General features: G+C 48.4%; 1 protein-coding gene across 1 annotated transcript; it reads left to right on the top strand.

Annotated features, from left to right (window-relative positions):
- The first annotated feature begins 249 nt into the window (after positions 1–249).
- CMPK2 (cytidine/uridine monophosphate kinase 2) lies at positions 250–13325 on the top strand. The gene is made up of 5 exons (XM_086699948.1): positions 250–968; positions 2602–2716; positions 3647–3848; positions 9932–10165; positions 11612–13325. Exons 1-5 carry the CDS (start codon positions 309–311, stop codon positions 11727–11729), a joined length of 1329 nt encoding a protein of 442 aa, XP_086556074.1. The 5' UTR covers positions 250–308; the 3' UTR covers positions 11730–13325.
- Positions 13326–27945: the final 14620 nt, after the last annotated feature.

Raw genomic sequence — 27945 nt, 5'->3', positions numbered from 1 at the left:
AACAGCGGAGGCATCAGCAGTGCAGGGCCTGGGGCCCCCGCCCCCTCCCCGCCCCCAGCGCCGTGCCCCGGGCACCCTCAGGGTGGAAGCCCGGGGTGGGGACCGTGCGCGCCACCCGCGGCCGTCCCCTCCCCGCCACCGCCGTTCCGGGCGCGACCGCGAGAGGGCGGAGGAGGCCGAGGCCGCGGCTGCGGCCGCCCCACCCCTCCCCCACCCCCTCCCCCGCGCCCCGCCCGCCGGTCACTTCGCTTTCGATTCCCCGGTGGCGGGGGCGCCCCGGGCTCGGCGGGGGCGGGACCGGACGGGCCATGGCCTCCGCCCTCGGCCCGCGCGCCCCGCTGCCGCTCGCGCGTCTCCGCGGGGCCCGCGCTCTGGCCATGGCGCCGCCGCGCCGCTTCGCGCTGGAGCTGCCGGGCTGCGGCCTGGCCCACTTCGCCGTCGGCGGGGACGCCCCGGGCGCGCGCCTCGACCCCCGCGTGGCCGCGCTCCTGGGCCCGCCCGGCCGCAGCTACTCGCTGTGCGTGCCCGAGGCGCCGGGCGGCGGCTGCGCTGCCCGGGTGCGGGCGGCCCGGCTGCACCAGCGCCTGCTGCACCAGCTGCGCCGCGACCCCCTGCGGCGGTGCCAGCTGCGCCGGCTGCTGTGCTACGGCCCCGGCGGCGGGGCGGGCGGCGTGCAGCGCGGTTTCCTGCTCCGCGACCCCGGCGACAGCCCCGACACCCGGCGCGCGCTCTTCTCGCTGCTCGGCGACGCCCCGGGGGGCCCGCGCCTGGGCGAGTTCGTGGGCGACGCGCGCCAGCAGGTGTGGCAGAGCCTGTGGGAGCTGCGGGACGGAGCGGAGTGGCGGCAGGTGGGCCCCCGCGAGCGCGTCCTGGCCGCCCCGGAGCCCGCCCTGCACCCGGTGGTGCCTGACCTGCCCAGCTCCGGGGTCTTCCCGCACCGGGAGGCCGCCCGCGCCGTTCTGGAGGCGGTAAGAGGCCTGCCCCTTCCTCGCACTCGGGGTGGACCCCCCCCCCCCAGACAAGGAGGGAGTGGGGGTGGGGGGGGCCGGTCTATCCAGCCCGGGCGCTGTTGCCGCGGGGAACTGATTGACGTCCCTGGAAAGATCGGGCCGTGAACCTGAGTGCCCGCCTCCGGTTTAGATGCTGTGGCTCTTTTCTGGATCCTCAGCCGCCTGGAACTTTCCCTCGGAGGCGGCAAGTGATGGATGTCCCGAGGCCGCGCTCGAGTTCCTGCCCTGAATGCGCGGGAGCCTGAAGGCTCTGCGGGAGGAGGAAAGAGGCCGCTGGGTGCCGGGAGGGTCATGCCATCTGGGAAGCCGTCACACTGTTGGGAGGCCGGGGCATGAGTTTTGGGGAGAAAAGGGCCAGGGTTTGGGGTTTGAGAAACGCGTACTGAATCTGTGGCCGCCTGCTTACCGGCTGCCCGTGCAAGCGGCACAAGCCCCCTGTTTTTCCTGTCTCGTCTGTGAAACACTCCCCTTGAGGTGTTTAGGACAAGGAAACACCTGGGGCACAGCAGGTGCTCCGGGAAGGAGCGCCGAGAATCTTTTCCCCGGGGCAGCCTGGGCAGGGCCTGGGGTGTCCAGACTGGACTTGCTGAGGCTGCGCAATGGAGTTTATTCAGTGCCTTCTGCAAGCTTTTGGGATGGTATTAAGGAGTGGTGAAGAGGGCAGGACCAGTCTCCTGGGTTTAAATCCAAACTCCGGCATTTGTTACCTGTGTCACTTTCAGTTTCTTAAACCCTCCTTGCCTCAGTTTCCTTAGTCTGTAGTTGGGAATAATAATGCTGCCACCCTCGCAGGGTTACTGTGAAGGCTGGCCATGTTAATCCTGGAGAAGCACGTAGAAGATTAAGCGTGTACGTAAACAAACGTGTGGGCCTTGCTGTAGAGCGGGAGAGCGGAGGCGAGAACTTTGAATGCCCAGCACCTCTTGTGCAGCTCCCTGGTGACCGCAGTGCAAGGCTGTCTTCTCCCCTCTTGGCTGGGGCAGGAAGGGACGGGCTGACTGCTTCCGGGAGCTACAGTCCTAGCTGGTTTCCCACATCCCACATACTGCACCAAGCGGGGCCTGTGCGCCACCCCCCCCCCCCCCAGTTGTGGCCTTCCCTCTCCTTCCTCTGGGGTAGCTGGCCCGTAAGGCTGAGGGATCTCAGCCGCTGTCGCCTTTTTGAGCCAGAGCTATTCAGTATAAAATGGAGGGACTCAGCCCCTCTCAGGTTCAAAATTGCTTTTCTTTTTACATGTTTATTTTTGACAGAGACAGAGAGAGACAGAGCACGATCCGGGGCAGGGCAGAGAGAGGGAGGCACAGAATCCAAAGCAGGCTCCAGGCTCTGAGCTGTCAGCACAGAGCCCGACGTGGGGCTTGAACCCATATTCCAGGAGTGGTAAGATCATCACCTGAGCCGAAGTCAGACACTTAACTGACCGAGCCACCCAGGCGCCCCAGCCCCTCTCAGGTTCAAAACAGCATGATTTTGGTGTGGTGTGAAACACAACTTATTATGTCTTATTAGCATTGGGCAATCTTGTTCTCAGCAATCAGATATTGCAAAAGCCCCGTTGCCTCACTACGGCTGCACATGCGTTGTTTTACAGTGTATACCCTTCATTCCTGAGGCCCAAGCAGTGCTCGACCTGGTTGACCAGTTGCCGGAACAAGTCCACAAAGGGAAGTTCCCGGTCATTGCTGTTGAAGGACTGGATGCCACAGGTAATATTACCTTTTGGTTACAGGCAAGGAGAGACATTGATCTCTCGTGGGAATAGACAGGGCTTCACAAGTACAACTTTATACAGAGTTCAGCTCGTAAGCTTCACGGCAGTGTCTACTGTGTGCCACGCACGGAGCTGGGCAGGCGTGCGATGCAAAGGTGAATAAGGCCTTGAGTGGGAAGCCAGGGGAGGGGTGGAGGGGCTGAGCCTCAGGTGCTCTGGCGACCACGAGAAGGCACTTAAGGCAGCCTCCGCGTGGGGGACGGAGCGTGGTTGGGGTGGCTCCCGCAGGGCTGTTTTCAGTACAGATCAGAGCAGGTCAGGTGAGGAAGACAGAAGCGGTCCTCCGGGCGGAAGAAACAGCATGGGCCGAAGAGAAGGGACTTGAGCCAGCCTGGGGGCATTTGGGAAGCACAGGCCATTCCGAGGACTCTTTGGAAGTACTAGGAAGTGGGGGGCAGAAGCGTTGGAGCTGGCAGAGATCTCAGAGTACAACGGACATACCCACACTTGGCCCAAAACACAAAAGTAGGAGAAGTAAGGCTGTAAGGGCGGCGGGAGAACAGCCAAGGACAAGGTGGAGCCTGGGCTGAAGTCACGTGGTTCAGCGTGAGGCGGGGCTCCCCGGGTGCAGAGAGTGTGAAGGAGCAAGGTGGAGGTTATCCCAGGGCCCGGAGGTCTCTGCCAGAGTTTATCATTAGTGTGTGATATCTTTCAAGTGTTCTGATACCACACTGAGCAAACCCAGGTTCCTGAAGGTCTGCATCTTTTTTTTTTTTTTTTTTTTTTAAATAATCTTAGTAGGTAATGAGCTACGCTGGTTTACGGGTAGAAAGAGTGTCTTTGCTCTGTCTGAGTTCATCTGAGCAGTTTGGGAGTGATACCGTGGCCATGGTAACGAAGCCCTGTGTTTGTATCTGGCCCGCAGGTAAAACCACTGTGACCCAGTCAGTTTCAGACACACTCGGGGCTGTCCTCTTAAAGTCGCCACCTGCTTGCATCAGCCAGTGGAGGAAAATCTTTGATGATGAGCCAACTATCATTAGGAGAGCTTTTTATTCTTTGGGCAATTATATTGTGGCTTCTGAAATAGCCAAAGAATCTACAAAATCTCCTGTGATTATAGACAGGTAGGTATGAAGGTCCTATGAGTTTGGCATTTTGTTCCCCAACATGTAAGTGTGTGTGTGTACCTACACATGCATGTATTCAACTGTGTATGTTAAGTCAAACCGCGTGATGATAAGAATAGGAAGAATGCCTATACTTTATTAATCACCTATATCACAGGCTGGCATTTCGCTAAGAGCATGCATACCATTGTTCGATATCTGGAACAATTATGCGTGGTTAGTGGATACTACATGTTATCCCCAATTTACTGATGAGAAACATAGGTCTTCGAAAGGTCGGGGCGCCTAGGGAGCTCAGGGGTTGAGCGTCCAACTTCGGCTCAGGCTGTGATCTCACGGCTTGTGAGCTCGAGCCCCGCGTTGGGCTCTGTGCTGACGGCTCAGAGCCTGGAGCCTGCTTCGGATTTTGTGTCTCCCCCCTCTCTGCCCCTCCCCCGCTCATGCTCTGTCTCTCTCTCTCTCTCTCTCTCTCTCTCTCTCTTTTTCTCTCAAAAATAAACATTAAAAAAAAAAAAAAAAGGTTAAGTGACCTGCCAAGTGACTAAGCTAGAAATGGTGTATGAGGATATTGGCCAAAGGCTGTGCTTTTAGAAATTGATGCTTTCAGTGGTTCATTTGTTCACCGGCTTATTTGTAAAACACTGATTGGGCATCTCCTATGTGCCAAAGATTGCTCTCAATTTAGGGGATTCGGCGGTCCGTGAGCTAGACGATGCCCTGCTTGCGTGGAGCAGACATACTGTTGCAGGAGAAGTTGATGGTCAAGTGCATGAAGAACTGTGATACTATCAGAGAGTGATAAATACTCCGAAGAGAGTAAAGTGAAGTGGGTATGGCTGAGGAAGGCCTGTATAAGGGGGTAACATTGATCTGAGCTCTGAACGCCCCAGAAGAGGTGGAAATGCAAACTGTGGAGTAACAGCGTTATGGACAGCAGAGTCAGTAAGAGCAAAGCCTACAGACAGAAAGAAGTTGACATAATCCAGGACTAGAAACAGGCCAGTGTAATGAGCACATAGTGGACCAGGGGCTGCTTTCTGGGTGAATGAGCAGAGAGAGAGAGAGGCAGAGGATAGAGGAGAAGGGCCCGTAGGCCGAGAGAGTGTGGGTTTTATTCTGGGCGCCGAGGGGAGCCATTGGAAGGTTTCAGATAATGAAGTGATGTAAACTGATTTGTGTGTTTCCAATTCCATACGTAACAAATAGCTCAACATACCACACAAATGGATGAAAGCAAGTTATCCTAGGCTTTAAATCACCGGGACTCGGTGGTACGGAAATTACAGTCGCGATGAGATCGCAGCTTGCTCTCATCAGGTTGCTGAGAACCAGTTAAAATGCCCTAATGCCCAGAGCTCAGAGCTGGCGATCAAGTGCACGGATTGACGCCCTCCAGGGTGCTGGTGGGGGTGGAGGGCTAGGAGAGCAGTTTGTGGAGACACAGCAGAGTGGAGACCGCTTCACCGCCTGAAGAAACCGAGATGCCTTGAGCTGTGTTCAGATACTGAAAAATGTGAAAAACCAAAGCCCATCAGTAGAAGAAAGGGTGCATAAATGCCAGCGTATTTGTAAAATGGGGCCCCATTCGGCCACATAGACCAGTGCAGTGTATCCCTGTGCAGAAATTACAAAACCGTAATCTGGAAAAATCGAGTTGCAGACGGGCATTCAGTAGAATACATGCAAATTAAGACAAACTGTAGAGTACGGAGGGATGGAAGGTTATTGAGCAAATTCAGGAGAGGGCTAGGGAAAGAGACGCACGGTCGATAAAAAGCACAAAAGGTCGTGAGCTGCGTTTACATTATTGCTTTGCATCACGTGAATGTTTGTTGCCCTTTGTGCAATTTTGCTTATTTTTGGAAAGATAAGAACGGCATTGAGAGTATGACAAGAGTTCAGGAAAAAGCAGGAATCATAACTGTAAATCTCAAGGAATTTCAAGTAGGGAACACACCCAAGTAGAGCCCGCACCTGTGTCCGGACTTAGGGCCTCACCATCCCCCATAAAGCCACCTCCTTCTCCCACCCGGTCACCGTCCGTTCTCCCACCCCCCCCCCCGCCCCCCCCGTGGTAACTGCTGCCCTGACCTCCATCACCGTGGACTTGTTCCTTCTGTTTTTGAACTGCTTGTCCACGCAGGTGTGCATTGCTGCTCTTTGCGTCCGACGGCCTTCATGCCGCGTATGATACTCCCCTTGCTGCTATGAACACGTTTTAACGTTTTTGTTTTATTTTATTACTGTGTTTTTTTTTTTTTTTGAGAGAGGGAGAGAGTGTGTGTGCATGGGGGAGGGGCAGAGAGAGCCAGAGGGGGAGCGGGGATCCCAAGCAGGCTCTGCACACTGTCCGTGCAGAGCTCAACACAGGGCTCGCACCCACGAACTACGAGATCGTGGCCTGAGCCGAGATCAAGAGCCGACCGCCTAACCGACAGAGCCACCCAGATGCCCCTTGCTGTGGACATTTTTTACGTAACTTTGGTGCCTGTATATCTGCGGTTCTGGTGCAGAGATGCCCAGGAGCGGAGCTGCAGGGGCGTGGGGGTTCACATGTGTTCCACCTCAGCAAATATTCCAGAAAGTTTTTTGAAGTGGTTGAAACAACTCACAGCCACCCCCACCCCCCACCAGCAGTGTTTGAGAATTCCCTTTGACTCGCATCCTGGTCAACACTTAGCATCGCCAGCCTTTTATGCTAGGCTTTCCCCTTGTTCAAGCTGGTTTGCCACGTCTGGAAACTTCTACCCCTTTCTTGAAATACCTTCCCCTGTACTTTCCTGTACAGGCTTTTCTGTAGCTCTGCAACACCCCACGGAAAGGCGGTTCTGAGCCTGTGCAGGAAATAAGGCCTGAGGTGGTGGGTTGCCGGGCGAGAGGAAAACAGTGAAAATGAGTTAGAAGCCGGGTACTCTCGTCGGAGCGACCATGCCGGGAGGTAGTTTTAACTTCAGGGATGGCAAGGTGGTTATTTCAAGAGGTTGAGGGTGGGCAAGAAGGGTGAGAAACTGGATTCCTTTGTGGGACTTCTTTGGGGGATGTTTTTGCCCCGTTATTAATAAGTGAATCTGCCATATTTGAGATTTTTTTTGTTTTCATGCAGTGTCCTTTTTCAGTGAGAAAGCCTGAACTTCTCCTCATATGGTGCGACTCGATGAGGCGCATTGTTTCCTCCGATGTCCCAAGTCCTGAAGCTGCACTGGCTTCTGTGTGTAGGTGATGCCGATCCCCTCCGCTCCCAGCTTCCTAATCCGTTAAAGGGAGGGAGCCCTCCTCGCTTCCCCACCTACCATTAGGACTGGTGATGAATAGCCATTGAGTTGATACAGGGAGAAGTGCTTCGAAATAGCAAATCGCTATGAAGATACAAAGCGTTATTATAGAAGCTGTGTATAACGTGTGGACAAATTGCATCTGATTTGAACCCATGTGGTTTCCCTGAAGGCAGAATGGAAAATACTAACTAGCGGAGAGTCTGAAATTGATGGCCAGAGGGTGTGATTATTTGAAATGAGCCACGGCGTTGTCAGGGAGAGAGCTCTAGCTATAGAAAACCGGGCTTCCATTTTTACCTTGATTTTCCTTCTTTGTGTCTGCGAATCGTTGGCAATTTTGCTCTTTAAAGAGATATTGTATCACCTTGTCAAACGGGAAGAAAAGAGCAGTTATTTGTTGTCTGGGTGGGCTTTGTTCATGTGTAAAGATTTTAATGAAATCCATTTTAGACTATACTCTCATCTAGCTGAAAAAAACGAGGGAGACAGAGAAGTTTTTGATGGTGACTGTGGTTAAGGTTGGCAACTTAATCACCCTCATTACCTTCAAAAGTCTATTCTTGCTGATGGTTTTTCTACAAAAGGAAGGCTTTTAAAATTAAGATGATATCAGCCTCTGTATTCATAGCTGAGTATTTAATTCAGTGAACACGGAACATATGCAAAAAAGCAGAATAAATTGTAGTCTGGCTGCCAAGAAACAGAAAACCTGGACCCTTCATGGATTTATTCGGCTTGGGAGACGAGATGCATCTGAGAGAGAAGGTGAAAGCGCACGCTTGGAAATGGTGACTCAGGGACGCGGCACAGAGAAATGCTTCCGGGCAGGACTCAAGGAGCTGGCCGATACGGTGGCCACTTCTGGAGGTGGATGAGGGCTTCGAAGGATGCATGGTGTGAGAATTGCTCACCTCCCAAGTTAATTTTTATTTGTGTCTCCTTTTCAGTACCGTCTGTATCACCATCATTTGAAAATGCAGCTTTAGTTACGAGCAGTGTCCGCTAAACATTAGGGATTTTCTTTTAAAAAAAAATTTTTTTTAACGTTTATTCATTTTTGAGAGACAGAGACAGAGTGCGAGCAGGGGAGGGGCAGAGAGAGAAGGAGACACAGAATCTGAAACAGGCTCCAGGCTCTGAGCGGTCAGCACAGAGCCTGACGCGGGGCTCGAACTCACGGACCGTGAGATCATGACCTGAGCCGAAGTTGGACGCCTAAATGACCGAGCCACCCAGGCGCCCCAGGTATTTTCTTTTTTAAAAGAAAATTTTTAACGTTTATTCATTTTTGAGAGACAGAGACAGAGTGCGAGCAGGGGAGGGGCAGAGAGAGAGGGAGACACAGAATCCGAAACAGGCTCCAGGCTCCGAGCTGTCAGCACAGAGCCCGACGTGGGGCTCGAACTCACGGACCGCGAGATCATGACCTGAGCCGAAGTCAGACGCTCAACCAACTGAGCCACCCAGGCGCCCCACATTTGGTGTTTTCTTTTTAATTTAATTTTATTTATTTATTTTTTTTGGTGTTTTCTTATAATGACAGTGTGATACACAGATATGGTCTATGTTTGCGGCAACTGGGGAAAACGGGGTTTTGCATGCTTTTCATTTTTCCGATGAGGAAATTGAGACTACGTTGGCTTAAATGAGTTACCTGTGTCCGCAGAGGAAGTAGGTGGCAGAAGGTAGATTAACACACAGCTCAGATAACACTGTGAATTCGTTTGGTAGATGCCAGTCTGTCCTTTTCACTGGGAAAAGTAGTTCAAGTCTCCAATGGTTAAGAATTTCGGATTTTAAAACATTGAAGTTAGTAAGTTGAAAATACACACAAGGATGGGGCCATGGGTCCTTCTCCACCCTGGAATGTTTGTAACTGTTTCATAAATATCTGTGATGAGAGTCCTTTGGTATTGAACTTGGAGTTTTGTAGCCTCTTAAAATTGGAATATCACATGAGCAGGTCAAGATTATAATAAGCTATGCCAATTAATGAAATGATTCCAATTTAGTCATATGCACACCCAGAGAACATTTATTGTGTACCTACGTTGTGTGCCACACGCTGGTTTCAGGTTTTGGAAGGCGGGAGTGACTAAACAAGAAATTTTCTAATGGAGGAGCCCGAAGAGGTCATGCCTATAAACAACTTGCTTTTCTTTACCGTGAGAAGTTCTTCCGTAGAGTCGGGCGTGAGGGGCATTGGGAGCCCAGAGGAGAAAACAGTGAGCTCTCCGTGGGGCTCCGTCCGAGTGGGACTGTGCAGGCAGAGTAGGCGTTTTGCTGACTGAGAGCCTCACTCCCGCTGGAGGAAAGTGTGAAGACAGGCCCGTGTGGAGCCGTGTGCCTGGACACACACTGTAACTGTGTCTTCATGAGGCTGGACATTTCCGGCAGGCAGTGGAAAGCCATCGGGCGTTTTGGAATAGATGTTCTTCTTTTTTTTTTTTTTTTAACATTTATTTATTTTTGATAGAGAGAGACAGAGCACAAGTCGGGGAGGGGCAGAGAGAGAAGGAGACACAGAATCTGAAGCGGGCTCCAGACTCCAAGCTGTCAGCATGGAGCCCGACGCGGGGCTCAAACTCACGGACCGCGAGATCATGACCTGAGCCGAAGTTGGACGCTCAACCAACTGAGCCGCCCAGGCGCCCCCAGATTGAGTTTTATTTATTGAACAAATTGCAATGCAGGGAAAACTTGAGCAGAGCCGTGCTGGCTTCAGCCTCTCGCGCAGCAGATTTTCAGGTACACCTTGACCTTGGCCTCTGCAGATGGAGATCTCACTCGTCCTCTCCTTCCCAGGTACTGGCACAGCACGGCCACCTACGCCATCGCCACCGAGGTGACCGGGGGGCTCCAGTACCTGCCCCCGGCCCATCACCCTATATACCAGTGGCCCAGGGACCTGCTCAGACCCGACCTGGTCCTGCTGCTCACAGTGAGCCCCAAGAAGAGGATGCAGAGAATTGAGGGCCGGGGTGTGGAGCGGACCAGAGAGGAAGCTGAACTGGAGGCCGACAGCATGTTTCGTCAAAAGTAGGTGTCCCGATGTGAACGGCAGGGGTTCCTGGCCGTGGCGGAGAGCCAGGATGGGCTCCGACTTTAGGAATGTGGAGGAAATGACGTTTTTCTCGTTGTTCAGACCCGAGAGGCAGTATCCCCCAGAGTAGTTCAGCTCCTTCTGACGGTGCAGTTCCCACACGGCCATAGCATTGGTGACGCACGGCCACAGGGCATCGGGGCTTCCTTCCAGTCCTGGCTGTGCCAGGAACAGTGTGAACCCGGGGAAGACAATACACATGTCTGGGTCCTGGTTCCCCAGCCCTAATAGAATGGGCACAGAGTGCTGTCCGATGACCTCACTGTGACTTTTCCTTAGAAAGTGCTTCCCGTGTGTCAGGCATCTGGGTCCGGATGCTCTCTGATGCGCACGAGGGCGACGTCACCCGTCTTTTACGGTTTACAAAACTGAGGCTGCAAGGATGAAGTGACTTGTCTGGATTTGCATAGCTACTGTGTAGGAAACTTGGGATTAAAATCAAGATCTTTTTTGATTTTAAAGGCAGTGCTTTTGTTTTCATGAGAAAGCTGTGGGACGGTAGCTGGAGACCCTGGACCAGAGCCTCACTGTTTTAGAGCCGAGGTTGAATCCGTTCTGTAGGACTGGTTTGAAAAGCCAAAGCGGGGTAGTTTATATAAATAAACAATCATAGCACCGCTGTCATAACACAGCCCTGTTATAAATAGTTAAATAACAACTCGGCTGTGTGCAAAGACACACAGTTTACTCATATTAATTCAATTAGGCCTCGTGACACATCACCAGGAAGGCATTATTTCAGCCCTCGTTTTACAGGTGAGAAAACCGAGGCGGAGGGGAAAGCAGTTTGATGAGTTCACTGAGCTAGTGAGTAGTAAACAGAACGTGTTACAACCACATGCTGTCACGCTTCCCTAACGCCACTGGCCTCTGTCATTCCTACACGTCAAGGCTAGCTAACACCCGAAGGAGTTCTGGAACAACCTGGTGAATTTTTCAGAGACTCGTCTGTGAAGACAGTGTTCGTGCCGAGGGCCTCTGGCTTGTCTGAAATCCTTCGGGGCACAGACTGTGGAGCGATTTCCTGTGTGCCCAATTAGTTCACCTCTTGGAATCTGCTACTTTCTCTGCAGAAATGGGGGTGACACGGTTCCCTTCCTCAGGTCACCCTGAGTATGAAAACAGAAGAAGCACGTAGAACGCTGATGCCAGTATAGAAAACAGGTAGCCGTAAAGGCTAGCTACTAAACATTACTCTGAATTTGTTATTTATTAACCAAAACGTGTCACACGTCTCCTGCGGACAAAGCTAGCGGCTGCGGGCAACGGCGCGATAAATCAGATGGGGCCCTTGCTGCGTGCATCCTGGTGGGGAAGTGGCATTCGTATGTAGAGCCTTGTTAAAAAATAAGCCAACTCTTTTCATTTCTGCCTGTCCCCAGGGTAGAAGTGTCCTATCAGCGGATGGAGAACCCCGCCTGCCACGTGGTTGATGCTAGTCCCTCGAGAGAGAAAGTCCTCCAGACGGTTTTAGGCATAATCCAAAATAATTTTAGCTAATTGTAATTACTCCAAAATGTAATTCTGCATTTTGGCAGATTTGATGTTGTTTGATACATCTAGGCCCACGGCGGGGTACACGGTTTTCCCAGATTTCTGGTGCAGAACCATGGCGTGTGCTAGAAAGCCGAAGACCAGACCATTTCGATTTTACCTACACCGTTATACTCCCTTCTGACCAAAGGACCCGTCAAGGTTGAGACCGTCACGTTCCAGCCAGAGATCAGTGATTGCTTTCTTCAAGTGTAACAAACGTTTTCCTGGAACGCATTTTCAGCTACGTTCCTACCAAATCCCTCCAAGTTTTGCCTCATCCAGAAAGCATGAGGTATACAGAAATAACCAGGAAGATCTTCCAAATCGGCGGAAGCCCCTCCGGCCCCTCCCATACCTCCTCTTGGGTCACTGATGAGACCCTGATGTGACATAGTTACCTCCTTCCCAATATGGCCTCACTCCGTCATTGGGGGGCTCAGCCCTGATCCTAGAGCTAAATGCTCCTGAAGAAAGGGTCCACGTGTCCTGGCTGTCTGAGGACAACGCCCACAGGGTCGCCTTGTGGGTAGGCGACACTTACAGAGAAGACATCTGATTCGTGTCTCACAACCCCTGAGATGATCCCCTCGTGGTCAGAGTCAAATACAGAGACTGCCAACCCAGATGCTCTCAATACAAATATACCAACCCACTTTGGATTATGTTCTGTTTATTTATGTTCCTTTCCTTTCCTCTGAAAACAGGGCTTTGGATATAATGAGTGTTTTGGACTAAACTAGATGCATTAAAACTTAGCCAATGCAGCAATATATTTATGTTGATATTTACATCATGTTTCTCCTCGGTGGAGGGGCTATGCTTTACTAATTAAAATCAAAGCCAAGAAGCTAAAGGCAGTGCTTGTTGTGTATTTTCATTACACAGATTTAATTTATCTTGCTAAATAAGCACAGTGGATCCTGGAATGGGGTTTCTTAGTAAATTATCTTGCACTTGAATGTCTTATGATTACATATGAAATCAGCTTTGAGATCTGTTTGCTTAGGAAAAAGAAATGGCTGAGGAAAGAGGAAATTTAATAGCTATGTGGCCTTGGGTGAGTCGCTGAACATCAATAGCCCATGTAACTTGATCTGAAAAGTGATAATCATCCTTTATTTGTATTAAGGAGTTGGCTGAACCAGGTGATTACCTAAAATCCCTTCTGGTTCTAAGATAGATGAAGCTTGCAACTTGTTTTGGGGGGAATGTCTTCTTGCCAAGACATTTAAGTCTTAGACAAGGCCTTATCTGGTTATGTGGGGACTTGAATTATAATAAATTTCATATTAATAACTGTATCATACTGTATTTCAAAAGAATTCCAGGTAATTTTTATATAATATATTTGCATATATAACTATGTAATGGGTTTCTGTTGAAAATATTTTTTAAAGCTAATAAAGAGCATTAGGTGCCTGTAAGATGTGATATCTGTGTCCTTGGTATTATTCAGTCTGAACATTTTGAAAAGCTTGTGTTGGCAGTCTAGAAAAACAAACATTTAATGCCTGCCTTCTGTACCTCGCAAATGAATAAAGTTGTTGGGATTGTCCAGTTTATGGTGGTGTCCCCCATATATGTTGTTTTTTCTGAGGCGTCCCTCCAGTGTGGCTTCCTGGAATTTTTGGTCAGCAAAGTGGGGAGGTGTGAACTCGTGGGCCAAGTGGGATCTCTGGTCAAAGTGATTTCAGAGGAAGGGGGGTGTGTTCACTTTCTTGTAAACGCTGTTTCAGGAAAGTAGAATCTTTTCTTCATTGCAGATATTAAGAAGAAGAAATCGTTCTTTGTACACTTGGGTTCTTTCATGCACCGATACGTGTGTGATTTATGAGCATGAGACAAGACAGCACCTCCTACCCAGAAACTTGATGACAAGGAATCATTCGCTTGGCTCGGTTTCGTGACAAGTTGGGTTTCACTTCTGGTCTTGTGATAGACCTTTGGTTGTCCCAAGTATTTATTCTCCCTTTCTTCCACAGTAATAGAATTTTTGACTTGACACATGGCTGCCAAGAATTATGAGTACATTCCCAAGGCTTCCTTGCAGCTAGAGTGGCCAACTGGGCACGTATAGGTCTTCCAGGAGCCTGTGAGCAGAGGGGCGTATGGAGCGTCGCTTCCTCTGCTGACCCTTCACGCTGTCTGGTATTCGGCAGTGACAGTGAGCCTTCCTGGGACCGAGGGACAAGGGTGACACTGTGGAGGTGCAGAGGCAACGACAGGAGGCTTGAATGGAGGCTGCCTTCATTCCTGAAAACAGATGTGGACGAGGGATGAATGCGTAAAGGGCATAAAGGGCATCTACTTAGGGAAGGGCCGTCAGGCAGACCCAGGGCACGTATGGTACCTCAGATTCCTCCTCGTCCACAGACTGCCTCTCTCAGTGGCACGTTCTGAACTCTTTTTTGTTTTCCAGAGTGTTTTGTTTTTATTTTTATTTTTTTTGCTGCGCCCTCTCTCTGTGACCTCTCTGTCTTCTAGGAGCAATGTGTAGCATATTTTTCTTTTAAAGATTTGATTTTTCTTAAGCAATCTCTGCACCCAACGTGGGGCTTGAACCCACGGCCCTGACCTCAAGAGCTGCGTGCTCTACTGACAGAGCCAGCCAGGGGCCCGAACTGTGTAGCATCTTCACAGTGCTTAGGCCCTGGGATCTTCTTGGAATGTGTACCAGGGAAATAGTCGGTGAGGCACATACAAATGTTACATCATCTCCGCATGACACACTTCAAGTAATTGGGGCATATGTATGTATTTGCATAATGTATGTTTATGTAGAATATGTATCCGTTAAATACATCAGGGTAGATCCTTTATTATGAAGATATTTATTTATGAGAGAGCATGTGCCCCTGTGTGCGTGAGTGAGGAAGAGCAGAGAGAGGGAGAGAGAGAATCCCAAGCAGCCTCCGTGCTGTCTCGAACCCACGGAAGCCCAAGAACCATGAGATCGTGACCTGAGCCGAAATCGAGAGTCGGCCGCTTAACCGACCGAGCCACCCAGGTGCCCCGAGGGTGAATCCTTTTAAGGGACTCCTAAGAAGAGTACAGGACACCTAAGAAGCTGTAAAGCATCAAAAATACTTTTCTCTCAGTGAGAGCCGGTGATTTCAATTTCAGCCGAAAGCAAAGATACAGCTGAAATTATTTTACAGCATTTCACTAGGTTGGCAGGTCCAGGATGGGAACTCTGTGTACGCGAGAGCAACAGTATGATTGCAGGTGTGCTGGGAGATTGCAGGTGTTTCTGGCCTTAGGCTTTCTTCGTATGCAGGCTGTTGTTTTTCTTTGAACCTGGGAGCCAGACTGTAAGCTATGTTTCACGTTGGCAAATACGTCCACTAGCAAGTTCGTTTGAACCTTAGGCTTCTGTAAAGGTAGCTGTGTTCATATACTTGGATGTATTTCTCGTGGGAGCAGGGAGAGGAGAAATGAATGCTGTCTTTTTTCCCCCAGAAGGTTTTACTTTCTTCCTCACTTTATTAATGTTTACTTTTTTAAATCTTTATTTATTTTTGAGAGACAGAGACAGAGCACAAGCAGGAGAGGGGCAGAGAGGGAGACACACAGAATCCCAAGCGGGCTCCAGGCTCCGAGCTGCCAGCACAGAGCCCGACGCGGGGCTCGAACCCACGGGCCATGGGATCATGACCCGAGCTGAAGGCGGACGCTTAACCGACTGAGCCACCCAGGTGCCCTGTTTTTTCCTCACTTTAAAAGCTTCATGAAATCCATTCAGCCTGTTGGCGCAATTTGCAACTAGGAGATGTTTTCCCTTTGCATTTGGTCTTTCTCATGAGCACTGTAACTGGTTAGTGGAGGAAACAGGTTTATTCCTATCAAATTTAAACTTGATGTGATCTTTTAACAGGCCCTCTAGGTAATGCACACTCTTGGAGAGAAAATGCCCAGTGGCTCAGATTTCCCCATCTTCCAAGCCTCACGCTGGCCTTTCTCCGAGATGGCATCTGGGTGGCTGGAGCCTAGAATGTCATTTAGGCCACCTTGAAGATGAGGGGAAAGGGGTCTGTCGTCAGCGTGCCCTCTCTCTAACTGGGTGTGGATTGCCCTGATGGCACAGGCAACTGAAATGTGTTTCCTTCAGCCCTTTATGATGAACTTGGCCTCAGTGGGGGGGTCTCACCAGTGTTTGGGTCTCCTGATTCTGTCTTCCATGCAGCCCCAGCCATAGTTGGCTTCATGGCCACTTTCAGTTCTGCAGCCCTTGGATCCTCCTCTCTGGGGGCTCACAGACTCTCAGGGCATGTGCAAATGTCAAGGAACTGAGAACAGTCGAGAAAGTAGATGTGGGGGCGCCTGGGTGGCTCAGTTGGTTGAACATCAGACTCTTGATTTTGCTCAGGTCACGATCTGCTCGTCGTGAGACGGAGCCCCAATCCACACCCAGGGTGGAGCCTGCTTCGGATTCTCTCCCGCTCTGTCTCTGCCCCTCCCCCGCTCGTATGCACATGCCTTCTCTCTCTCAAAAATAAATAAACTTAAAGAAAGGAGATGTCAAGGCTTCCTTTGCTCAATCATTCTGCGCAGCCTGGTTTATTTTGACAAGACTTTATTCTGGGTTGGTTCAGAGAGGTTTGAGGTCGCGACTGGAGAGACTGGTGCTCTTGGTGTCCCCTGGGGGTAGTTCGGGGGCAAAGCCTGGAGCAGGAAGTTGGGGGGCATGGGCCTCAACATGTCCAACCTTATTTTTTCCTCCCTGGAGCAAGCAGGATCTTCCGCTTGCCTACTGGATTCTAAGTTTCGCCATCACATAATTCGGTGTATGTTTTGCTGGGTTCTCGCTGGGTCCTTTCAGTCTGGAAACTCACGTCCTTGAGTTTTGGGAAATTTTCTCTTGGATTGTTTCCTTGATGAATTCTCCTCACTCTTTTCTCTTTATTTTTTTTCAAACATAGTTTATTATTTAGATGTTGGAAATCTGCTGTGAGGTTTTTAAATTCTAAAAGCTTTCTCTTTCTCCCTCCCTTCCTTTATCCCTCCCTTGCCCTCTCCCTTTCTTCCTTTTCTTATCTAAATATTCTTGTCTTAAAAAATAATATGTTTTCTTTTTTCGATGCTACGTCTTTACTTCTCTTTTTGAGACGATCAACTGTTCCTTGTTTTAAAGTTCTTTTTATAGGGGCGCCTGGGTGGCTCAGTCTTGTTAAGCGTCCGACTCTTCATCTTGGCTTGGGTCACGATCCCACGGTTCGTGAGTTCGAGCTCCACCATCAGGGCTGTGTGCCGACAGTGCGGAGTCTGCTTGGGATTCTCTGTTTCCCTCTCTCTCTGCCTCTCTCTCTCTCTCTCTCAAATAAATAAATAAACTTAAAAGAAATGAAGCTCTTTTTAGAAAGTCACCATTTGGGGCGCCTGGGTGGCTCAGTCGGTTAAGCGTCCGACTTCAGCCAGGTCACGATCTCGCGGTCTGTGAGTTTGAGCCCCGCGTCGGGCTCTGGGCTGACAGCTCAGAGCCTGGAGCCTGTTTCCGATTCTGTGTCTCCCTCTCTCTCTGCCCCTCCCCCGTTCATGCTCTGTCTCTCTCTGTCCCAAAAATAAATAAATGTTGAAAAAAAAATTTAAAAAAAAAAAAAAAAAAAAGAAAGTCACCATTTCTTCTAAGGTGGAGTTCTGTTTATTTGCACCTTCCCGGTAGGATGCTTTCCTCAGGTTCTGCTAACCCTGGGAGCGGCTCACGACTGATGCGTAAGACTGAAAACTTCGTGTGTAGCTTTTGATCTCATGGAGTGAAGCTCTCACCTTCTGGATTCTTGCCGTAGACACCCAGTGACCTCCGGCTCTATTTTCCCTGTCCCCTGTTCCTCTTTAAAGTGCAGATATCATAACAACTCTTCCTTGTGGAAAATCTCTCTCCCAGGACCAGGCAGGGCTGATGTTGGAGTGGTTAGCACCATGAATTCAGCCAGGACAGCATTATTTGATTTTACTGAAATACAAACAAACTTTTCAGCACCGTGATCTTTAGACAACTGAAGGGTGGAGCCTTCGGAGTCACAGCCTGTCCACCTGTGTCAGAGTCTCTCCGCCCCCCAACCAGTCTTCTTCTCCAGTAGAGTAAGGGGTTCCTACCAGGAGCTCACAGTGCAGGTACAGAGACAGAAACACAGACACACCATCCGCGTCATCGCCATACTTTCTGTGGCTGGTGTAGACGGTTAAGACAAACCAGGGTATGGTTTATGTTGCCCGGGGCGTGGCAAGAGTGGCTTCAGAGATGGAAGCAAGAACCTCATACAGAATAGGCGTAAATACATGTTCAGCTGGATTGACATGAACATTTCCTGCCCAGCCTGGTGCCGTGCTGTTCAGTGCCGTGTCGCTTGCCCTATTCGGCTCATTTTCCTAAGTGAACTGATGTTAGGATTCTTGTGGGCGTATACTAAGATACACAGTATCTAATTTGGACCAGGGTGTTTCGTTTGGAGACTGTGCATTGGTCTAAATCTGCTTTGCAAGTTTTTATTGTTAATCTTGATTTTTTTTTTAAAAGAAAGTAACATATATAAGGCATTTGGGCAGAAAACTTGCAAGAAATTGCATTTGGTTGGATGCCTGCTTAGGACTTAAGTCACACTAGCTGTTTTCTATTTTGTCCGACGAAGACTTGAAAAATCAATTCCGTACAGAGCAAATACATTGCATTTCCACTAGAGGGAGGAAAAGAGCCAATTTTAAATATTTCCAAGGGAGCCGTGTCCCTCCTCGGTCCTGTGCCGAGATAATCACTTCCCTCATTACACACAAACTGTGCTTGGAAAAACAACAGTGGTTTCTTTCATTTTTATTTAAATGTCTGCTCTAATGGGAGAACAAAGGACAAAACATGGAACATTTCTAGGTCAAAGTAGCACGTCTTTAAAAGTGGCTAATTTCTTGCTTCAAGAATTCTAAATACAGCCCCGGGGTCAGAAAAATATTCAAAGAAAGACCTTAGTGATCAGAGGACTCAATCTCTTTCTTTAATAGTTGTGGAAAATGAGGCCAGAGAAAGGCTTCTGCTGCCCAGGGTCATATGATTTGTTAGCCGCAGATGCGGGGATAGAGGAAGGTTTTCCAATCCTTCCTCCCGAGCTCTTTGTAACATGGGAGACGGTTGTCAGCTAATCTGATGCAGTAAATATTATAGATACACACCTCCCTAGACATATTTGTGTACATGTATATGGATGTATGTATTTTCCTCACTGTGAGGTTTATGATTTGAGATCTGGCATGAAGAAACATTCTGGGGTTTTTATGTGTACTTGTTTATTTGCTTTTAAAACCTCCCTTTCCTTATATACTCTAGACGCAAATGGCACTGCTCATGTTGGGTGCGGCTAATGGATTCCACAAGGTCCAAGCTCTTGTAATTACTGACCAATCACCAAAATACCACGGTTTAGAAAACACATCATAAACTCTCCTGTGAAGTCTCCAAGATTTTTATTAACATGCATGACATTAATGGTTGTGCTGATGTTGCCATAATTGAGGGCGTGTCCCATTTCTCTGAAATAATAAGGCATTTGGGGGAGCTATCAAATTTCACTTTTGGCTGAACCTGGTCTATAAACTTTCCCAAATGCAATGCATTTGGTGTTCATCTTTGAGGTAGGAAAGATTATTTTCCGAGTTTTAATTGGAAAAAAAAAAACCCACCCAAATATTCTATTCTGTAGTTGTTAAAAAAAAAAAAAGAAAAGCCACTGATGAATCTGGACGTGTTTGAAGGCGTAAAAGAGTATTTCTTTCAACGTTTTCTGTAGTCAAAACTTCTGTTAAGGAGTTTCTTCCATGCTGCTGAATATTCTGACTCATAGCTCGGGGCTGTTTCTACCTAGAGAAATTTGCATAAAAGATGAGGTTACGGTCCGGTAGAAGATGCAGAGATCTGTTTCTAAGAATGGTGGTCATTCTTTTAATAAAACAATCGTCTTCATTTTCTATGTGCATCAATAAGAGGTGATGGGTGCAGGAAGAGGCTGTGAGCAGAGGGAGGCGTCATTCCCAACTGAGTGGCTATGTGACCTTGCCCAAGTGCCTCTATTTGGAAAACAGGATCAGGCTGGAAGGGGTCCGAGAGCTTCCCACTTCTCCAGGCCATGACTTCACAACTGCATAATGGATTGGATCCACTTAGAGTCCTAAATCCCTTATGATTTTTATCAGGATCAGCACAGGATGTGTTGTTTGGTGCCCTTTCGTTGCCGTCTCAAGAACTTGAGAAAGCATGGTGTGGGCACGTACTGCATTACGTCACGCCTTGGTTCCCACAAAACCTTTAAGTAAGTTAGTCTTTTATTTAAAAAAAAGTCCCTTTAAGTTCCCTAGGGAAATCTAACGTGACGTGGTGTGGCTGGCGAGGACCACTTCTCAGCAGTGCCGGCACCACTACTCAGTGGAGCCCCCATGTTCCTCCTTAGGAACTGCACCAATGACCTCTTCACTGGTATTTCTGCCTACACACTACTGCCCCCTAGAGTCTCCTGTTTGCATAGCACCCAACCTGATCCTTCCATGCCACCTCGTACATCACACTCGGGGCTTCATTTTGGTCTTTTTTCAAGTCTCTGTTTAGCATTACTCGTAAGAAAGGCCTTCCCCATCGTCTGGCCTAAACTACCATTCATCTTTCTCTTCTCTTTAGCTCTGACTCGTCACTACAAGTCTCTACCTGTGTCTCTGTCTATGCCTGCGTCTCTGTCCACATTTGTTTGTTTGTTTGTTTGTTTTATTATTGAAAGAGACAGAGACAGAGCATGAGCTGGGCAGACAGAGGAGGAGACCCAGAATCCGAAGCAGGCTCCAGGCTCCGAGCTGTCAGCACAGCGCCCATGCGGGGCTCGAACTCATGAACCGTGAGATCATGACCTGAGTCGAAGTCGGACGCCCAACCGACTGAGCCACCCAGGCGCCCCTCCGTCCACATTTACATCTATCATATCCACATCCATGGCTCTATCTGTACCTGTATGCATATCTATACGCCTATACCCATACCATAACTACATACTTATATCCATAACTATATCCACAATATTTATATCCGTATCTATAACTGTATCTCTTTCCCTTTGCATGTCTATAACTCTATCCATAATATATGCATGTTCATTTGTGCTTCTGTGCTAGAATGCACACTCCATGGAGCCAGGGGCATTGTTTGCTCATTGCTGTAACCTCAGTGCCTAGAACAGTGCCCAGCATATAACAGGAGTCCAATAAGTATTTGCCCAATGGATGAAGGATCTCCTGCCTGTCAGACCTGGGCTGGGATTTGAGTTTTGGCTACTTTATGAGCTCTGTGGACAAGCTACTTAACTTCAGTGTGACTTCATTTTCTCATTTCTGCATCAAAGACATCATCCTTTTCTTCAGATTATCTGATGTGAGAGAGAAATCAGACACTACGATGAAAAGGAGCGATCAGTCCTTGCCCAGACAAGACAGTGTGTTACGGTTAATTCTCTTCCTTCTCCTTCTATCTTGCTGAGCATCTCTGGACTCTCACAGATGTCTGGGCTCAACGAAAAACACATCTCTTAATATTCACTGCTGAGTTATTTTCTGAGCTGGCAAACTGAGACTCTCCAGCCCTGGAGTTGTGTCAACATATACATTATTTTCCGCAGGAGGATTGCCACAGCGCAGAGCAAATTTATCTGAGAGTTTACGCACGACGACGGTCCACATCTTTTCTCACAGTCAAGAACATTGGTGGCTTATTATTGAATTTTACTAATAAAGAAACATGAAGAGTTAAGAGCTACGCCTTTATCATCTTGGTAACAAGAGCTTAAGCATTTGCCCCGTGACCCAACACAAGAGACAGCCCAGCAGATTTTATAAACGAAAAACTTTCAAGAAGACCTGTTTCCACTTGTAGTTAAAAACCAACTTCTTTTCCAACAGAGAATGTTTGTCTCTTAGAAGTTGGAGTCACTGTAGTCGATGAAAAGAGCACGAAGCATCTGCTAAGTGTTTCACGTGCATTATTGTATGTGTTGTTCACATTAAAACCTAGGAATCATCTACTGCTGTTGTAATCGGTGAAGATACAGTCTTTGGAGTAGCAGGAAATCAAGTGACACAGGCACAAATTATTTTACGGCCGCAAAAAGTCTCCTTTAAGGAGCCAGTTCCATATTGTAAAGGTGAGCTGCGTTTGGCTGAGGACCGCGAAACCCAATCAAATGGACATCGATTTCACGCATTTGAAGAAAAGGCCTCATCTGAGTGTCGGGAAACGGCCAGCCTGGGGTTGTTCTTAATGTGAACCCTCGTCCCGCCTTCGCGTGAAGACCTTTGTCAGGCCTGCTTTTGGCTTCAAGTGGTCTTTCTCCACCGACTAAAATCTTCCTGGAAGATATCACACACGTTTATCGTATTTCCCAGAAGATCCCAGGTTCTCTGGGTCCGTATATATGAATTATCTAGAGTGCAGTTAAATGTCACAGAGTCATACAAGCTGTTTTAATTAATAGGATTCATAAGTGCTCACTGGAAGTCAGCACTATAGGATCCATTTTTTTCGAGCTGACATTTATGTAGCACTCTTTAACATTTAAAATATATTGTCTCATTTTATTGTCCCAACAAGACTGTAAAGTGGTTGAGTAGGAGAGAGGTCTCTTCTTCCCTCCTCTCCTCCCCTCCTCCCTCCCTTTCTTTTCCTTCCCTCCCTCCCTCCCTCCTTCTTTCCTTCCTTCCTTCCTTCCTTCCTTCCTTCCTTCCTTCCTTCCTTCCTTCCTTTCTTCCTTCTTTCTTTCTTCTTTTTTTCATGAAGAAATGGAAAGTCAAGTGGTATTTAACACGATGGAAAGTGCTGGAACTCTAGAGACCTAGGTAGCTTTTTCTGTGAGGTGTGGTCAGACCCCTCAAGAAAGGCACATCACCACCGGGTCAGGCTGTGATGGCGTGGGGTAGGATGCTGGCCGTCCCTGCTGAGGCTGCAGGCACTCCGCCGGGTCCTGTTTGCCCCCAGGGACACGCTGCTGGTGGAAGAGGAATCTGGAGACCAGGGTCCGGGGCCAGGAGTGTCATTAAGTAGCTGAATAAATACGGAGGAATCGCCTGACTGCTGTGGTGTGCCATTCTCTCATCTGTTAGGGAGGGAGTTACATTTTGTTCACGGAAGCATATGCCTGCAGCTGTGATTTCCTGCCGGTGGTGGTGCCGGACTCCTTACAAACATGAACTCGTTCAGTTTTCCGGACACCCTATGAGGCAGGTAACACGGTGACCCTCATTTTACTGATCGGTAAACAAAGACACAAGGGGGCTCAGGAGCTCGCTCGAGGCTGCGGGCCGGCTAGTGCCTGGCCGAGTAAGGATTTGGTTCTGAGCAGGGATTCAGTTCTAAGCAGCCTGGCTCCATAGCTTGGCTTTTCAATTCTATGCTCTCTCTCTCTTCTCTCTCTTCTCTCTCTCTCTTTTTCAAAGTTTATTTATCTTGAGAGAGAGAGAGAGAGCACATGTGTGGGTGGGGTGTGTGGCAGAGAGGGGGAGAGAGAGAATCCCAAGCAGGCTCCACACTGTCAGCACAGAGCCCGATGAGGGGCTCGATCCCACGGACCACGAGATCATGACCTGAGCTGACAGCAAGAGTCGCACGCTCAGCCGACTGGGCCACCCAGGCGCCCCATCTGCGCTCTGCCTTTTGGTACCGGAGAGTGAGTCCCCTGGCACCCTCCCGTCTGAGGAGTACGATTAAATGAGATGAGGTTTCGGCCAGCGTGGAAAGCTCCTCTTCTGATCCTTCGCATCGAGCCGCACACGCCTGTCTCTTGTCCTGCCTTCGCTTCAGGCAGGTGTCCCACCGGAAGCATCCACCGTGCTGTTCAGCCTGGACGAGGCCTCGCTCGCGGACGCGGGCCCCGGCTGACACCAGGATTTGCGTTTCTGAACTCCTGGAGGTCTGCAGGTGGCCACGTGGGTGGGGGGCCGGCCCAGGGCTCCCTCTCTGTCCTCACGAGCACCTCTCCTGTCCTGTTGCCTCAAGCCGCCTCTACTGATGACACCGAGCGGAGTCACCAGCCCCCAGCTCTGTCAGGATCACAGATTTGTAGGTTAAGAAGCAGCCGCAAGCACGCGTCCTCACTTGCTCACCCGTCTGCCCTCTCCCCGCCCCTGGAGTCTGGAACCTTCTCTATGCAAGAGGCAGGGCCCTGAACCCACACCGAGGCCATTCAGTTCCCGCCCTTCCCTCTCCCCTCCCGTTTCAGTTCTCCTGTGAGGGGCACACAGGACGCTGTGACCTTTTCTCTGGAGGCAGTTCTTGGGCTTCTGAGGCTCTTTCTTTTTTTCAGGCAAAATACATCTTATTCCTTTAACTGTTGCTGTAGATCTGAATTTCCCATATGCTGCGGCCTTTGTCACCCCCAAGTCGGATGCGTGCTACACAGTATCCTCACCCTCTCTCTTAAAAAAAAATTAACGTTTATTTATTTGAGAGAGAGAGAGAGAGAGAGAGAGAGAGAACGAGCGGGAGAGGGGCAGAGAGAGAGGGAGAGACAGAATCCAAAGCAGGTTCCAGACTTTGAGCTGTCAGCACAGAGTCTGACTCGGGGCTCGAACCCACGAACCGTGAGCTCATGACCTGAGCTGAAGCCGGGCCCCTAACCCCCTGAGCCCCCCAGGCGCCCTTCACCTTGTCTCTTAAACTCTGTCTCTCTGGTCAACCCAGGTCTGTGTGGTCTGCGACCTCTCCTGCCTGGGGCTCCCTGGAGTCTGGGACACTTCCTCCCTTTTTGGCCCTTCCTGTGCCGTCCCTGTGTCCCTGATGTGAAATGACCTGTGTTTGTCACTTTCTGTTCTCTTGCTGTCTTCCCAGCTTTTAACTGGACACTCGCCTCCTGTCTGCGACTCCGCTCCAACCAGTCACTCCATCCCCTAACTTTTCTGAAAACGACCTCGCTGGTTAAGAGCCGTCACTCGATCTCTTTTCTTTCTTCATGAGTAAAATAACTCCACACGGATATATGTTTTGCTTTCTGTGCGTTAAAACACATGGTAGCTTAATGCATGTTTTTTATACTTTGGTTTTTCTTACTCAAAATGCATCTTGGAACTTTTTCACAAGAGAACACAGGTGTGTATTTAATCCATTTTCCTATCCATTTAGTGTTTCGTCGTATGTGTAAATCCTAAGTTATTTAACAGATTCGTCTAAAAATTTTTTTAATTAAAAAATTTTTGTTATTATTTTTTCTAATCCAGGTTAGTTAACAAGGGGTGTAATGTTGGTTTTAGGAGTGGGATGTGGTGATTCATCACCTACGTACAAAACCCAGTGCTCATCACAAGTGTCCTCCTTAATGCCCATCCCCCATCTAGCCCATCCCCCACCCCCTCCCCTCCAGCCACCCTCAGTTTGTTCTCTGTATTTAAGAGTCACTTATGGGGGCGCCTGGGTGGCGCAGTCGGTTAAGCGTCCGACTTCAGCCAGGTCACGATCTCGCGGTCCGTGAGTTCGAGCCCCGCGTCGGGCTCTGGGCTGATGGCTCAGAGCCTGGAGCCTGTTTCCGATTCTGTGTCTCCCTCTCTCTCTGCCCCTCCCCCGTTCATGCTCTGTCTCTCTCTGTCCCAAAAATAAAAAAAATAAAAAAATAAATAAATAAGAGTCACTTATGGTTTGCGTCCCTCTCTTTTTAGCTTAGCTTTCTTTCCCTTCCCCTATGTTCATCTGTTGCGTTTCTTAAATTCCACATAGGAGTGAAATCTCACGGCGTTTATATCTCTCTGACTTCGTTCACTTAGTGCAATACACTCTGGTTCCATTCGCATTGTTGCAAATGGCAGGATTTTATTCTTTTTGATGGCTGACTGGTAGTCCATTATATCTATATCTATATATCTCTATCTATCTACATATATATGCCACATGTTCTTTATCCACTCGTCAGTTGATGGACATTTGGGCTCTTTAAATTCTTTTATTTTTTCAATTCCAGTATCGTTAACATAGAGTGTTGTATTCGTTTCAGGGGTACAAGGTAGCGATTCAACACTTCCGTACATCGGCCGGTGCTCCTCGCAAGGGCCCTCCTTAATCCCCTTCATCTCTTACACCCATCCTCCCCCCCGCCTTCCTTTGGTGGCCACTAGTTTGCTGTCTATAGTTAAGAGTCTGTTTTCGTTTGTTTGTCTCTTTTGTATCTTTGTATTGAACATATTCTTGACCGTTGTTGCCAGCTATTAGCTGTAATAATCAGGTGCAGCAAATGCACCCCAGTGTGTGTTTGCATGTGTGTGCCTGTGCAGGTGTGTGTGTGCAGGTGTGCACATGTGTGTGAGTATATGTGTATGCTTACATATATTGGGTATTTCTGAGAGTATGTCTGTAGAATTAAGTGTGTAACAAAGTAACCACGGAGTCAAATAATATATTCATTTTATTCATTTTTAATTTATTCAAAATTGACCGATTTAGCATCCAAAAATGTGTTCCAATTTAGTGACACCAACGGTGTATGATGTTCCCCCATCTTAATTTTTGCAAGTTGTAGAGGTAAACAATCCTACCACCTTGTTTTAATGTGTATTTCTAAAATATAAATGAAGCTGAGGAACGCCTGGGTGGCCCAGTCAGTTAAGCGTCCGACTTCGGCTCAGGTCATGATCTCACGGTTCGTGGGTTCGAGCCCCTCATTGGGCTCTGTGCTGACAGCTCAGAGCCTGGAGCCTGCTTTGGACTCTGTGTCTCCCTCTCTCTCTGCCCCTCCCCCATTTATGCTCAGTTTCTCTCTCTCTCTCTCTCTCTCAAAAATAAACATTAAAAAATTTTAAATGACACCGAGAATCAATTTATGTTTCTAAGTGTTTTGTATTGCTTTTTCTGTCCACGTACTTCACCAAAGCGTTCTGTTGGGCCTCTGTCTTTTTATAATATTGCTTTATGAGATTTATTTATATATTTAGGCATTAGTCCTATGTCATATGTGTTCTAAATATTTTGCCAGTTTGGTTTTGTGCTATTTTCTGTGTACAAGTATTACATTTTTTATGTACTGAAATCTTTTCCTTAATGATTTCTTTATTTTCTAAAAAGACATATTTTAAAGCAGTTTTTCTATGGAGCACCTGGGTGGCTCAGCTGGTTAAATGTCCAAGTCTTAATCTCAGCTTAGGTGTTGATCTCAGTGTTGTGAATTCAAGCCCCATGTTGGGTTCCTTAAAAAAAAAAAAAAAAAAAAAAGGTTTCCTTTTTTTTTAACGTTTATTTATTTTTGAGACAGAGAGAGAGCATGAACGGGGGAGGGTCGGAGAGAGGGAGACATAGAATCTGAAACAGGCTCCAGGCTCTGAGCCGTCAGCACAGAGCCCGACGCGGGGCTCGAACTCACAGACTGCGAGATCATGACCTGAGCCGAAGTCGGCCGCTTAAGCGACTGAGCCACCCAGGCGCCCCAAAAAAGGTTTTCTTAACTCCACTATAAATGAGAGAAATTTTATATCCTAATTTTCTCCTGGTTTGTGATTTTAATCCGTTTGAAATGATTTTAGTATTAGAATATGTATTTATTTTTCTCTTCCCCTATCTCATGAATTATTTTGATGGTAAGAGCTAAATTTTGACTTCTTTGAAACCTACCTAAGATGTGGTAAAATATTTGGCATCTACGTGATACTAAATACTCTATTTATTGCCCCAACGATACATACTTGCTTTAATAAATATGAAACAGTACCACTGACGTGTAGGAACAGCTAACAAAGGAATAACAGCTACCGTTTGTTGGACAGTTACTATGTGCTGGGCGGATGCTCTACAAGATTCTACCCATTTTTAAGTCCTACAAGGTATGTATGCGTACTTGTCTCGGTCTTACACATAAGGGCATAAATGATCTCGAGATCACACATCTTAAAAGTGGCAGAGCTTGGATCTGAATATGCGCTGGTATATCTTCAAAATCACGAGGTTTTCCAACATCCGTTGCCGTTGGTAACAGTGGAGAGAGGAGGTGAATGATGCACGGATATATGAAGTCACCTCTTTCTGGCCCGGGAACTGGAATTTATAGTCCTACAGGCTCAGTCTTCACATCAAATATTTTATTGAATTGGATTTAAACCTCTTCACTGTCTCGTGAACCTGATGAGGTAAGACCTAGTAAATGCTTCGTGTTGGCTTTTGTCCCAGCGCAGTGGATACGAGCACTTTACAGTGATA

Source organism: Puma concolor, chromosome A3, assembly GCF_028749965.1.
Source record: "Puma concolor isolate L17-30 chromosome A3, mPumCon1.1.hap2, whole genome shotgun sequence".
In the NCBI taxonomy this organism is placed as follows: Eukaryota; Metazoa; Chordata; class Mammalia; order Carnivora; family Felidae; genus Puma; species Puma concolor.
This window is presented reverse-complemented; position numbering and strand designations above follow the sequence as displayed.